The sequence below is a fragment of the Morus notabilis genome, unplaced genomic scaffold (assembly GCF_000414095.1).
Source record: "Morus notabilis unplaced genomic scaffold, ASM41409v2 Scaffold2172, whole genome shotgun sequence".
Taxonomy (NCBI): Eukaryota; Viridiplantae; Streptophyta; class Magnoliopsida; order Rosales; family Moraceae; genus Morus; species Morus notabilis.
Genome location: NW_010360809.1, coordinates 86704 through 102528, shown reverse-complemented (window position 1 = coordinate 102528; position 15825 = coordinate 86704). Strand labels below are relative to the sequence as shown.

The following is a 15825-nucleotide window of genomic DNA, read 5'->3' as shown; positions in this document are numbered from 1 at the left end:
AGGAGATAGTCAAGGAAGATGGCAAGGTTGAGCCAAACCCAAATCACATTCTCTGGGCAAAGAATGACGAATTATTGAAAGCTTGGCTACTGAGAAACATCAAAACAGAAGTATTGATCTCCTTAGAAAACATAACATCTGCCTACAAGGTATGGAAATCTAATGAGGAACAAATTCTTCCAAATAATGTGGAAAAAGAAATGATGCTTGATCATACCTTGATGACACTGAAAAAGGGAAACCTTTCACTAGATGATTATCTTAAGAAATTCAAAAGTGTGTGTGATAGTCTTGCAACAATCAAGAAACCTGTAAATGAAATAAAAAAGGTGTTTCAGCTGGCTAGAGGTCTTGGACCCAAATATCAAGAGTTCAGAACTACCATGCTCACCAAACCACCCTATCCCACCTACCATCAGTTTGTATTATCACTGCAGGCACATGAAAGAATGATGAACAGTAACACAGAAGAGCAAGAAGCCGTACCACGCCAAGACCAAGCATTTGTCGGCCAAAGACAACAAAGACGGGGTCGTAGTGGAGGCAGATTCAGCTCTCGAGGCAGAGGCTTCAATCCAACAGCAAGGTACAATTCAACTCCACACTCTTCCCTTAATTTCAGTGGCAACAAGAATGACCAAGGAGGAAAAAGCACAAACTGGAAACAAGCCACACAAGGAGAAGGCAACATACAATGCCAAATATGCGGAAAATTCAATCACACTGCTCTAGAATGCTAGAACCGTTTTGATCATTCCTTTCAACCACAAGATCATTTGCCTAAGGCTCTTGCTGTAATGAACCTGAAAAATGAAGAAGATCCAACCCTCTATGTAGACTCGGGAGCCACAACTCACATGCTAAATGACACAGGTAAACTCTCCAAAGTTGTGCATTATAAAGGTAAAGACACTTTCTTGTAGGCAATGGAGAAAGCTTAAATATTTCCCACATTGGTGAAGGAAAACTTAAAACTAAGAGTGGCACTTTAGATCTCAAAAACGTTCTTGTTGTTCCAAACATTAAAAAGAACTTAATATCTGTTAGTCAACTAACACATGACAATGCTTGCACTATTGAATTTGATGCTAACACCTTTCTTGTCAAGTCTTAGGAGGGCAAAATACTTGCTAAAGGGCGCAAAAGCAATGGATTATATGCACTACATGAAATAACACATCAAGCCTTAGCTGCTTTCAAGAATCCTGCTTCTCAAAATATTTGGCACAAACGAATGGGACATCCTCATTTAAAATTCTTGAAGCATTTACATTCAAAAAGTTTTATCGATGTTTCTAGTTGGGAAAAGGATAAATCTATTTGTATCAGTTGTCAAATGGGAAAAAGTTGCAAAATTCCCTTTACTTTATCAAATAATATTTCAAAATTTCCTCTAGAAAAAGTACATTGTGATCTATGGGGCCCTGCTCCTATCTTATCCTGTCAACAATTTAAATACTATGCTATTCTTATTGATGATTGCACAAGATATTCATGGACGTTCCCTCTGAAAAGAAAATCTAAATTCTTTGAATGCTTCCTTAAGTTCCAAAAACAGGATGAAAACCAATTCGAGAGGAAAATAAAAGTCTTTCAAAGCGACGGAGGAGGTGAATTCACGTCAAACAATTTTGAAAAACACTTGTCCCAGTGTGGTATCCTCCACCATTTCTCATGTCCCCACACACCCGAACAAAACGGAGTGGCAAAACGTAAGCATCGACATATAGTAGAAACAGGCCTCACCTTGCTTTTTCAAGCCAATCTGCCAACCAAATATTGGGTGGATGCATTTCTCACAGCATGCTTTTTAATAAATTGTATGCCATCTACATCCTTAAACATGGAAACACCATTCTTTAAACTGCTTAACCAACACCCAGACTATGGGAGTTGAAAGTTTTTGGATGCAAGTGTTTTCCGTACTTGAGAAGCTATGGGAAAAACAAGTTTGCAAAAAAGACATATCCTTGCATTTTTATTGGTTACAGTCCTGTTCACAAAGGTTATAGATGCCTTGATTCACAAACCAACAAGGTTTGGATATCAAGACATGTAGTTTTTGATGAAAATGTCTTTCCTTACGCACCCCACAAAGAAATGTCGCTGCAAGAAAATCTTGAAGTTACAACGTTCCCTGACTCAGATGCATGGAAGAAAGAAAAGCATGACCACATAATTCAAAAAGGGACACAGTCAAAACCAACTAAAGACCCTGAGGATAAAATTCAAAAAGGGGAATCCTGCATCTTTTGTAATGAAGAAAATGCAGCTGATTCCCAAAGAGATAATAAGGAAACATCACAAATAGAGGAGATTGAATCAGGAAGCGACATGGAACCTGCAGCCCCTACCAATGATGCCACAGAAAATGATATCGACATGGGAGTCTCAGAAGTACAACATTTCACCGAAAATGAAGTCAACAATGAAGAAGCTAATGTTCCAGAACAAGCAGAGACAACGATTGACAATGATCTCACAACAAGGTAGCAACCTCCTCATTTGGACAACCAGTTAACTAATAACTTTAATATCCATGATGCAGGTTCAGCTCAAGGCCTAGAAGACAACCATATGATCACCAGAATGAAGCTAAGAAGAAATCCAGAATTAGATCCAAGCTTGGCAAATGAGACACAACAAATTCAAAACCGAAGGATTCAACTAAGAAGCAAACCACATCATCTCTCTCTCCTTGCAGTCAACGAAGACAAAACACCAAAAAATCACAGAGAAGCTCTTACACAACCTCACTAGCATGATGCAATGAAAGAAGAAATACAAGCTCTACATGAAAACCATACGTGGAAACTAGTGCCCAGACCGACAAACAACAATGTAGTTGGCTCAAAATGGATCTTCCGAATAAAATATAAAGAAGATAGGACGATAGAACAATATAAGGCCCAATTAGTGGCATAGGGATACACTCAAGTGGAAGGATTAGACTATGAAGAAACTTATAGCCCGGTTGTGAGAGCCACTACTATTCGATTTGTTCTTGCCATTGCAGTCTCAGCAAGCTGGAAACTGAGACAACTGGACGTTAAAAATGCATTTCTTCATGGATTTTTGAAAGAAAACGTATACATGGAACAACCACTAGGATTCAAAAATCCAAAACTACCAAATCACGTGTGCCAACTAAACAAGTCCCTCTATGGACTCAAACAAGCACCACGTGCTTGGTTTGATAGACTATCCAAGTTCCCAATTCATATTGGTTTTGTTTGTAGTAGGGAAGATTCTTCCTTGTTTATCTTAAGACAGAATAAAATTAATTTACTCATGTTAATCTATGTTGATGACATTGTGATTACAGGAAACAATGAAGAATCAATACAAAGCCTGATAAACAAGCTCAGCACATAATTTGCACTACAGGATCTAGGAGAATTACACTTCTTCATTGGACTAGAAGTCCAATACTTTCCTAAAGGCATTACACTCTCACAAGGCAAGTACACCAAGGATCTCCTCAACAGAGCAATGCTCTTAGAAAGTTCACATTTCAACACACCGATGGCACTGAAACCTCAACCAATGCCTCAAGATTCAAAACTTGTAAACGTAACAAAATACGGAGCTTAGTTGGTGCACTGCAATATCTAGCCTATACTCGATCGGACATTGTACAAGCAGTCGACAAGGTGTGTCAAACGCTTAAGGAGCCAACTGAAGGAGATATGAAAGCTGTAAAAAGAATACTCCGGTATCTCAAAGGAACAATGCACTATGGAATCAAATTCCTTGCTCAAAGTCCATTCAAACTATACGGGTTCTGTGATGCAGATTGGGTTGGGTGTCCTGACACTAGAAGAAGTACAACAGGTTTTTGCATTTATCTTGGGAGCAAATTGCATCTCTTGGTCATTGAAGAAACAACCAACCGTGTCAAGATCAAGCTCGGAAGCAGAATATAGAACAATGGCATCAACAACTGCAGAACTAGTATGGATCACCTTCCTGCTTAGAGACGTGGGAATCAAACTAAGTGAATCTCCTCAACTTTTATGTGACAACAAAAGTGCTCTATACATGACAATTAATCCAGTATTCTATGCTCGAACAAAGCATATCGAGATAGACTACCACTTTGTAAGAGAAAAAGTTGCCATAGGAGCACTAACAACTAGATACATTCCATCAACTCATCAGATTGCAGACATCTTCACCAAACCCCTTTCTAAACTACCCTTTCGATATTTCAGAGACAAGCTAGGAGTACATTCCATCATTCCCTCCAGCTTGAAAAAGGGTGAAAAGATACCAACTTCAGCAACGTTCAATTCTCAGGAATCCTACAACGAAAGAATCAAGCCTCTGATATCAAACATAGTTCAATATGCTGCCATATCTCAAGGATTTCCTCAATCATGATTTCTCCCTTAATTTTCTCATAACCGTTAGAGATAACCAGCTGAGTTTCATTTCATAACCCATGATATGCTCTTGACCGTTGGAAACCAAATCCATGTGAATCAATGTATTTATTCTTTTCTCTTTTTTGATCTCTCGTATATTGTATATATAAAGGCATCCCTCATGTATCAGAACTGTTATAGAAAATAGAAATATTAATCAAGTGTATTTCACTTTCAAATCCGATCTAAAAGAAGCCGTGAAAATTTAGTTGCCAACATCTCTATTGGCTAGCAGAAATATTGTTGTGCTTTGATATGCTCCATTTATGCTGCCAATTGATCTTGAAGAGATGCATGGTATCCTGAGTTGTTCTAATTCAGCCTGCTGTTAATCATACAAACTTCGATCAATCTTGCGGAAAAACAAGAAATTCAGACGAGAAGAAAAAATCACACAAGAGATTTTATCGAGGTTCGGCCAATTTTGCCTACGTCCCCGCGAACTCTCCTCAAGGAATTCGATTTGCACTCTTATTAATTTATCATATATTACAACTCTCAAATCTCTCAAATCCCTCACCAGTACAAGCTCAAACTTTTCCCGCGAAAATTACAGTAAGAAGCCCAAGAGAAAAATTCCCTTTCTCTCACTACACTTGCTCTCAACCCTTTCTCTCTCTAGTTTGTTACAATTGCCGAACCCAGAAATCTTAATCCTAAAGATCTCTCTGAAACTCTCAGTAATTCAACATAGGCCTAATGTATATTGGAACTGATAGTCAACATAGGCCTTAGACTAGCAACTCGAGTCAAGCCTTAGACTAGCAACTCGAGTCAATTAATAGCAAGTACTAAATTTGACAAGTCCGCTAGGAGTTGAGCCATCTAAATGCAAAATAATCCAAGAGCAGAAATTAGCGAGTCAAGTAACTAAATTGAAACTAAAATAATAGTCCAATAAGTAAATGACTCGAGTTCTTTTGATTGAGTTCTTACCTAATGTATATGGCTTTTGATTCAAAACGAATATTGCAGATTGATCAAAATTAAAGAAACAATTTTTCCATTCTCTTTTTTTTTTGGTGGTTGATTGTTACAAGTAGTTGAGATATTAATGCTGTATATGCTATATTTTATTTTATTTTTACAAGTAGTTGGAAACCTTAAGGCTTAATGTTAAAACCATGCATAGATTTTCCTCAAAAAAATAAAAATAAAAAGACCATGTATAGATTTATCATCAGGTTAAATATGCAACTATATTTAGTACTCATAAGATTTTATTCGCTAGACGGGTGTACCATATATTTTACTCATAAGATTCAAAAGAATGTGTTCCTCCTAAAATCGTAAAACATTTGATTCTCCAACTAGTTTTACACAATTATGAATTGTCGTATTTTCTTCAAAATGCCACTTAGACATGTTAGCCTGATTTTTTATCAATTGAATTAAAACAAGCATTTTTTTAATCAAAATGTGATCCTCCTAAAATAATATAATATTTGATTCTCATACTAGTGTTACACATTTATAAACTGTCACATTTTTCATTAATATATAAATTTTATACTTTACATGATCTAGTAAGATTCTGATGTGATTTAGAAATTCCACTAAAGGAGTAAAAGAGTAGGCCAATGAGTTTAGGCCCTTCAGGTATGTACTTTAAAATTCAAAACATTGTAAACAACATTTAAAACTTTACAAAATATAAATAATATCAAAATAATTCACATAATTACCTAGATCATGTTACTTTTAAATATTTAACAATGACATCATGAATTTCATCAACTTCAACAACATAATAAAATTTCCAATCGAATCAGTAAAATCCATAGAACATAACTGAAATACTCATAATCTATGTTTCACAAACCAAGTGAATTCTCAAAAGTCAAACTATTAAATACCAAGATTTAAGAATAAGGGACGAAAATCCTACTTCTTTTGCATTCTAATCTACAGGAGTTCAAGCTTGAATCTAACTTCCATTGGAACTCCACTTAGCCATTCCGTTTCCCTTTGCAAACAAACAACTTTCTGATTCAATTTCCGTTCTTAGACTTTAGTTTGTTATGTAAACTAAGTGCTTATTAGTGCGTCTTAACATAATTTTGACAGCTTTCAAGAGAAGTTAAAGATATATATATGTGTGTGTGTGTGTAAAATTTAGAGAATAAAATTCTAAGCATTTTAACACCTTTTTTAAATAGAAAAATAAGAAAAATTCTCAAAAGATGCTAAAGAACTTCAGATTTGAAACCAAGTGATGGAAGAAAGGCTAGAACAGTGTTCTAACCCCTGCCGAAAGCTTCAAAATTGGTTCAATAATATTCACCCAAAATACCAAACGGAAAGGAAACATTAATTCACATTTAAAAATATAAATTTCCCATAAAATTTCTCAAGAAGTCTCTGTTCTCAAAATCTTCAACAATATTGCTAATCAAAATCACTTATCAAACCCATCAATTCATACATGAAAAAACAAAACTCAAACATTGAATTGGGTTCTGTTCTAGCAATTCTAAAACTAAATCTTCATCACAAGTTCAAATATCAAGAGAAAAAGATTAAAGATAGAATTTCAGATTCAAAGCATAGCAAAACTGAAAGTTTTAAAACAAAACAAACCTCAAATTTTGATTTGGTCCAAAAGCTTGGTGTTTCTCAACAATCTCATGATTATCCCCAAATTGTACATGAAAGATTGTTCTTTGGTATAAGTTCTTCTCAAACTCGATATTTAGGATTTTCTAAAGGAAAAGCTTGGTTTCATGCTTCAGAAATTTAGAGAGAAAGAGAAAGAGAGACACAGAGACGGTAGAGAGGGAAAGTGAAGTGAAAGTGGTGAGGTTATTTTGTTTACGCTCAATATTTGGCCTCGTTTATTTCACCGATTCGAGTTTAAAATTATAATTTTATTACTATAAAAAACTCTAAGAAATAGTCATATATAACTTTTTTATTATAATAAAAAGTTTTCACATAAAGTCACATCTCAACTCGAATTAAAAACTCAAATCAGCGAACTAAAGAGATCCTTTGTATTTTATTCAATTCTTAAAAACCTAATTTGAGCATCCCAATAGCTAAAGGTCTCGTGGGTTATACGGATTCGAGTTTTTAATTTAATTCGAGTTTTTAATTTAAATTGAGATATAATATTTTTAAAAAAATTTTAACTGTATAAATTTAGAACTGAAAACTCTAATTAATAAAATAAACATGACCTAAACGGGGATAGGAATCACATGGGTCTACAAAGCAAAGCTCAGAGAGACAAATTTGTAATTTTTTCAAGATATTGAGGAGAAAACAAAATTCTACAAAATTGGGGATAACATTGAGAAATCTTGAAATCAATCTAACTGGTGTAAAATTAAACTTAAACCCAAAAAAATCAATATTTAATTTAAATTAATTTTAAAAATTAGGCACACTAATTAACTCTATTTACTTAACAATCACACTTAATTAGTTTTCTAATTAAGTTGGTGTTGCAAAAATAAAATAAACATGTGAAAATATCTGATAATGATATTTATCGTGTATTTTGAATCAATCGAATTAAAACGATCAATTGTCTCATTTTTGAAAAAGAAAATCATGGATGGTTGATGTACCAAAACTAATTTTGTTTTGTTTTTTTTTTTTTTTGTTTTTTTTTTAAAGAGTATAATTTTAGTACATATATAATAATAGCAAGAACTGAGAAATCCATAAGTGGGTTTACAAACAAAGCTTAGTTTTAATTTGACGGATCAATACAAAATTGTAGACAAGTTAGCAACTCGATAGAGAGCAAGTTGCATAATATCATCCAACCAAAATTAATTCCTTCCATGAGCTATTATACTCAATATATATCTGAAGGAAGCGGCCAAGCATGTAACTGATTGAAGCCAATTCCGATCACCTGAAAAGTCTATATAGGTTGTTGCACTTCATTTTTTAATATATCCTAAAATCATTTACAAACATAAGTTTAGACTTTAATTGAGAGCTCATATACTAGAAGCTTATTCTAGATTCGAAGACGAGCTCCGTTTGTACTAATTTTGTCACTATTCTGCTCAATCGTTTTTTCAATAAAAGTTTACTATTCCCATTATGCTTTTTCCTCATTTTACCAAGGTCTCGTTCATTTTACCGATTCGAATTTTCAGTTTTAGGTTTCTATAATCAAAAGCTCTCAGAAAATGTAGTATCTAACTTTTTCTGTTACAGTTAAAAACTCTAAAAAAATGTCACATCTCAACTTAAATTGAAAACTCGAATCCGCGAAAAGAATGAGACTCAAATATCCCCAAATTTCAAAATTTTTCTATCTTCCTACTATATTACCTCAAGTTTCTAGCATTTTTCTAACTTTGATATGCACTTGCAGATCCATATTCTTGCAGTGTAGGAAAATTAATATTCATGAACCATTGCATAATCCCTCTGGTAGTTGAAATTGTGTCACAACGTGGTAAGAACGCATATATATACTAAAGTATCGAATAGATAATAATTATGATATAATTAACCATTTGAACCTTCAAATACCTATTGGGCAACAAGGAGTTCTAGCCAAGAAAATACTTCAGACGGTTCTTTTACAACGTAGAACAATAATAAAACTAATTAGAAAAGTAAAATATTAATGTTAAAGAGCCGACTGAAAGTACTGGCATGCAATTTTCAGTAATAACCTCATAAGTTTAGTCTAGCACAATACATATATTTTACCAAAAAAATATATATTCATATGAAATTTTGAACCCAAAGTAAATTTAAAAAACAAATATTAATGTGACATTTTGAACCTAAAGTAAACGCACTACCAAGCAGGACTAAATCCCTTTCATATATACGGGTCTTCGAAGAACCCGTCTTGTTTTTCACATTTTTATTTATTGATTGATATACCTGTGACAACCCTAACTTTTAGTCATCATCCTATGCTCATATTTACCATTTCTTAACCTCTATGACGACCCTAATTATAACTTCTTTAAATTTCAGGCCATTTTTTTTCATTCTTACCATGTACGTTAAAATGCTGTAGCATTCTGACAACATTCTGTTACATTAGTCATCAAAATTCTACTACTTACTATTCCGGAAAGAATTTCGGTCAAATATTGGACTGTCCGGATTAGACCTAAATTTTTCCCAGTCATTACAATATCAAACTGTTTAGGAATTTCTACCTTACTTTTTAGTCTCATATCATATAAAACACATAATCATAGACTTGAATTATGTAGTGATAAATAATTGTTTCATAAACAATAACCAAATAACAAAACAAGTATATAGTATTGTCTTTATTTTTTAAGATCTAAAAGACTTTTTTAGAAATAAAACCTAACAAAGTAAATAACTCCAAAAAAGTTGTCCCCCGAGAGTAATAATAACAACAACATTTATACTAACAATAATACTCTAAATTATAGATATAATAAATCCCAATTCTTTTCATAGCTAGAATAATATCAAAATTAAATAACACTTACAAATTAGTTCCACAAACATTATAATGCATTTTCCTAAAGAACTGATAATTATTCAAAATAAAATATAAGGGAAGAAATTGAATACTAGAAATATTATTTTTTTTGCTCCTGTAATATTGCATAAATTTGTTGTTATTTTAACATTTGAACCTCCTATTAATATTTCACTATATAAACAATTGCATTTTCGTCAAAGTTCAAATTTATACCTTTTTTGTTATAATGCGATTTTGATATATGATTTTGTTGAATTTCACTAAATGAATAAGTCAAAGTCAAAGTCCTCAGCAATCGCATGCAATTGGAAAATATATAACTTTAATTGTAAGGAAAAAGAAAAAAATAACTCTTAATTTACACGAGTTTTAAATTTTTATCCCTTACATTTGATTAATACATTTTAGTTAAAAAACAATGTTAGTCAAAAGACTAAAAATTTTAAAACAATACATTCAAAAGATGAGATCGCTAATTTTTTCTTAATAATTATATGACTCAGGAAGGCATGTAGAATGATTCATTTCAAAAGGACTCGAATCATCTGTATAATTCTTGATGTTTTAAATAATATTTGATCAATCATATTATATGACATTATCGGACTCAAACAATACTTATTAATTCTTGGCAGTTAGTTTGAACAATATTGATTTCTTTTTGTCATAATAAAACTTCGATTGGTCCTGAATCACAAATGGGGCCGTACCTAGGGTGGCTCCACAGAGGACTAGTGCCTGGAATAATTAGGTATGAACTTTTTTTTTCTTTCATTCTTTATTTATTAATTTTCCTGAGATATACCATGATTAAGATTTAGCAATATTCATGTCTCGACTGTGACTACTTTTGACTAGTTCCACTTGTAAGACAACTTTTCATCTATAAAAAAATGAAAAGAAAAAAACTAGATCTAGTCATTTGAAGCCGTAAAATATCATGTTTTGCACTGTTGGTTAGCAAGTAAGTACGTTCTTGTCCTTCAAAAACCATTTTTGAAACATATGGAGTTCACCTACAAGCAACATTAGATTTTCTTCTAAAGTACTGTTCTTATTTTAATGGATTCAAACCATTTTAATTTAAAGTAAATAAAAAGGAACAAATTAAATCAAGTGGGAATAGAGAGACGGGTGATCAAAAAGCCATTTAAAGCAACAACAAATGGCCGTTTATTTATCACCTTATATAAATTCAAATTCAAATACGGCAAGCTTTAATTCTATAACACACTTTGCCGAGAGGGTGCTTCAAGCAATAGATGTGACGTTGAAGTTGGCGCAACTTGTTTGCCTCAAGAGAAGAGAGGAACTGAATCCAAGCCTTGAAGCTGCCAAATCAAATTGCAAAAGATTGTCTTCAAGCTGATGCCCTCCAATCACAATGGCCATCCTTGTGAACTTCACTCCCCAATCAACGAAGTGAATCGGACCGCCATCGACGAATCCGAGGCACAAAACATCCTCACTAACCCTAACCATGGAGTTGGCTCCAAGAATCCTCCACACCACTTTCTCATTCTCCAACACAAGGTCAATCGGAGGCACAGCCGGGCCAGCCCTCGTGTGACCGATATTCTTCGAGCTAAAGCATGCGCCGAAAGGCGATACCACCGCAACTCTCGTAACGCCATTACCGAGCTCTTTAACAAACGCATCAACTACGGCATTGTATATGGATGTTTCCAACACAGTGTAGGGATGAACGGTGCTGATCTTTGTTCCGCCATGTCGTTCTCTATCAACGGACAACAATGTCTTGTTCAACGCGACCGGTTTGTCGTTGATCTTAATCGACGTCACTCCGATGAAATACTCGGACGAAATCTCACCTGTGAGACTGCCTATTTCTGTCACCGGAACGAGCGGAGTGTAAATCAATGACTTAGAGACGTCAATTTTAGGATTCAAGACGTAAGGCCCGTTACCGAAGAGTACGACACCGTCAGAAGTAGTTGAAGAGCTCAAGCAGAGGGCGAACTTCTTGGGAAAGCTAAAAGCCGCAGAAAACTGAAGAGGGAGAGAAACTTTAACCCTTCCGAGGCCAGCCATTCCCTTAACGCCATTAGCCAGGCCTTCTAAGAGGAAGGTGGGGGCACAAGTGAAGAGGAACTTTGGCACGGAAACAAGTCTTCCTGGGTTCGTCCGGTCGGTGGATTGTACGGAGACGATGTCTTGTACGAAATCACCGCTCGCCGCCTTTCCGACTACCGTATTCACCGGAGTCTCCGAACACGTGCTGCCTTCTATGTTAGGGTACGTAGTGCAAGCCGTGAACTTGCCTGTGAGGCGGCATCGAGCCGAGTTGCAAGGGACGTGCTTTTTGGTTGAGGAGTTGAAGCCGTTTTCGCAGTCGACCCAGAGGAGTTTGCCGCTGAGATCTAGGGTTAGCTTGACGGGGACGTGAGGTGTCCCTTGGGCAATGTGGGTGATGTATTGGAGGGTGGAGGGGTCTTTGGTGACGCGTAGGAGCAATTTTTTGGTACGGAATGAAGATTGGGCTATGGAAATGGGGAAGAGAAGTAGAGAGCAAAAGAGAAGAAAATACAAAGAAGAAGAAGCCATTTTAGTTTTGTAATAGTAAATATTGTCGTGAGTTAAGGGGTGAAGAAGTATTGGAAACGCATGAGAATTTATAAGTGATTGTTGAGGAGTCTTTGGAGACTAAGGTTCCGTTCATTTCACTGATTCGAATTTAGAATTCGAGTTCTGTTACAGTAAAAAACTCTAAGAAACAGTTACATCAAACTTTTTTATTACAGTAAAAAATTCTCATATAAAATCACATCTCAATTCGAATTAAAAATTCAAATCAACAAATTAAACAGCCGAAGGCATCAACTTAGTCCACATGGGGTGGCGGCTTATCAAAATGATCACATGCACATAATTGGAAAGGTGAAATCCATGAATAAGAAATGGGAATTGAATAGTGTTTCTTTTTTATTTTAAACATGAATATACACCTGGTTATGTATATAATATTTTCAAAGTTATCGTTTCGTGACCCTCGCCAAATAATGAATAAGGAGTGGGTCTGATTCCCGGCGGCTATTGTTATAATTGTTATAATGGGCAGGGAATTATATCTATAATTCTTTTTTGGACCGCTGCAACTTCTGGTGATGATGGCGCCAATTTACACTTTATTCCTGCATTATGAAACTTTGTGAGTTAAAAAATGTCTGCAAATATTTTATAAATAGAGTACAAGATGTGTGCCATTTATAAGTTTTCTTTTTTTGTCTCCCTTCCTTTGTTTTTGTGGTACAGAATCTGAATAGGTCCTAAATATGGTCGAGAGATGTTGGGTTGGTAGTATATTGGACATGTGTGTCTTTGCATTCTCTATTTATGTAGATTCATGTCGTCTAAGTACGTTGGATATCATGATGAAGGTCAATATATGTGTGTGTGTCTATATATATATATATATACGGGTCTGATAGAGGATATACAATATAATAGAGCTCATTGGTCTAGGATATTTAGAATTAGTTATCACAGTTTACTTAAAAACTTTTGAAAACAGTTTTAATTTCTTTTCTTCAACTTAACAAATAAACTTCAAAACAAGAGATTTTCCAAACGTATTTTCTAACAAAACAAGAATCTATTTTAGAAAAACGATATAGAACGGGGACTTGATGACTTTTATTTTTAAGGTTAGTTTAGTCTTTTTTTTTTTTTTTTTTTTTTTTTTCCGATTTCAATCAGTTGAACTCTTAAATTGGTATAAGATTACCTGAATTTAAGGAAAGATATTCCTTAATTGCTTTATAGGAGAATAATGTGGCAAGCTAATTTGGACGAATGTAGAAGAAGAAAAAAATATTGATCAATCTGGACTTTGAAGTCTTGAGGAGTGAAGACATTGTCGGACAATAAATATCCAACTATTCAGAGAGAGATGAAGATATATAGTGTTAAAATTGGTGGTTCAATATTCCGTTAGTTTGTTACAAGTTTTTAGATATATTCCTTGTTCTTGAGTACGATATATGAGATTGTTCCTAAGAAGATTTAGGCAAAAGTTTATCAAGTGGTATGCCTACTCTCAAGAAGGATGGCGATGGCAAAACTGGAGGTGAAGAAATTCACCAGAACAAATGACTTCAGTCTATGGCGGTTGAAGATGAAGGCTCTCATTGTTCATCAAGGACTGGATGTGTGATGACCCTTTCGGTCATCATTTCTACGTTCATACTTAGTATTACTAATCTTCTATTTCTTTCTAATTATAACCTCTTAAAAATTAGGCTAATTTTTTTTTCCAACCATTCATACGTCTTAATACTGTAGCATTTTGCTAGCATTCCGTTAATGCTATAGCATTTAGTTACATTATACATGCCTTGTGACTAGAGGTTGCTATGCATAGCCTCACTATCTCGTAACCTCAACTTTCGTTACATATAACTCATCTATATTCATAAAACATTATTTACTTTATACGCATAAAGCTCGGCAGCGTTTCCAAAAAATGTAATGCATCCACTACTCACTTGCCCACACTCCGTTGCTACATCCTCTCTGCATGCCCAGCAACAAGTTTCAGGGAGCTGGTGTCTTACCCGAGCTTCCTACAACACGAATAAACTTAATGAGCTTTCGCTTAGTAAGTAACAGTAGGTCATAATAGATGCAATAATTATGCATTACCCATATATGCATTCATATCATATATGTATGGCTTATGTTCTTCTTCTTTCATTACATACTTTGTTCAGCTTTCGTCTCTCTTTAGTCGTTCACATTGTATTTTCACGTTCTGAACGACTTTCATATTGCGTTTCTGATTCTTTTCATTCTTCTTTACAGATACCGTACTCTTATATGGAATGGTTTCTGTTTTTCATTTTCTTGTCTTTTACTTCTTATGGGCCCTGTCCTGTTGTACCATAACGTGCATAACTAGTGAAGAGTGGGGTAGCTAACCAATCCAATTCAGTCACAGTTTCATTTCTTTCATAGTCTCATAATAACCTTTCCTTTGAAGGCTGGTACAAACAAGATGTTTGATCTCTAACCGTTTATCAATTTTTTATCATAACTTTTCGTTAAAGTTTAACTTTTTCTCTTTAACTTGACCTTGACTTGACGTCTATACATGTTTTTCGTAGAATAAAAGTCTACTGCTACTTAAGTGTTGTAGATACATGCATAACATTGTATCTAACATTTAAGAGTCATCTTTCACATTTTAGCATACATTTAGTCTACAATATGCCCAGATTGAGCAACATAGAGAAATAAATTTATTCGCGTTGTAGAAAAAAACTATTGATACTTACAAAAGTTTTGCTAATGTCGCATCCTTTGTCTCACTTGATGCTTTTTGACTTCGATCGTTAATCGATCATATTGCATAAATTTTTGATCGTTAGATTCAAAATATAAGATCAATAATTGCATTAAATTTAATTCGGAAAGGTTTACAATCCTTATGTTGGGTGTTCAATCCCAAAATATTTTCTATCTCAAGAATTTGCACTAAAATCGTGCACCTTCCTCAGTCATGTGCCTAATTTTCAGTTTTGGTCTAAATCTGTGAATTTTCATTGTGTTCGGTTTCTATACATCACCAATTATCAAATCGACTTACTTTTCACATCTTAATCCCTTATTCCTCATGAAAACCGGTTTAGTTCAAAATGCTCAAACTAAATTTCGGCAGAATTCCGCCTATTTTCCTAGGTTTCCCGAGCTAACTTTACCTCGTTTTATCCGTTGTTTCCACCATGAAGCACAATTCTCATTCTTTCTCTTTCCATTTAATCCTCAATAACATCACAATTTTAGGGCTTCTCCATATTTTCACAAAAATTCTCCTTGCCAAGAATTTCTAGAAACAAAGGTCAATTAACCTAGAATTCCTCCTTAATCACTAGATTTTCAAGTTCTTAATAACCACAAGCTTAATCATCATCTTAAGCAAAATTTTTTCATGCT

At 34.4% G+C, this 15825-nt stretch overlaps 1 protein-coding gene across 1 annotated transcript; it reads right to left on the bottom strand.

The window, feature by feature from the left end:
- Positions 1-11124: 11124 nt before the first annotated feature.
- Positions 11125-12438, bottom strand: LOC112091459 (basic 7S globulin-like). The gene has a single exon (XM_024165148.1). It carries the CDS (start codon positions 12436-12438, stop codon positions 11125-11127), a length of 1314 nt encoding a protein of 437 aa, XP_024020916.1.
- Between the last annotated feature and the right edge of the window lie 3387 nt (positions 12439-15825).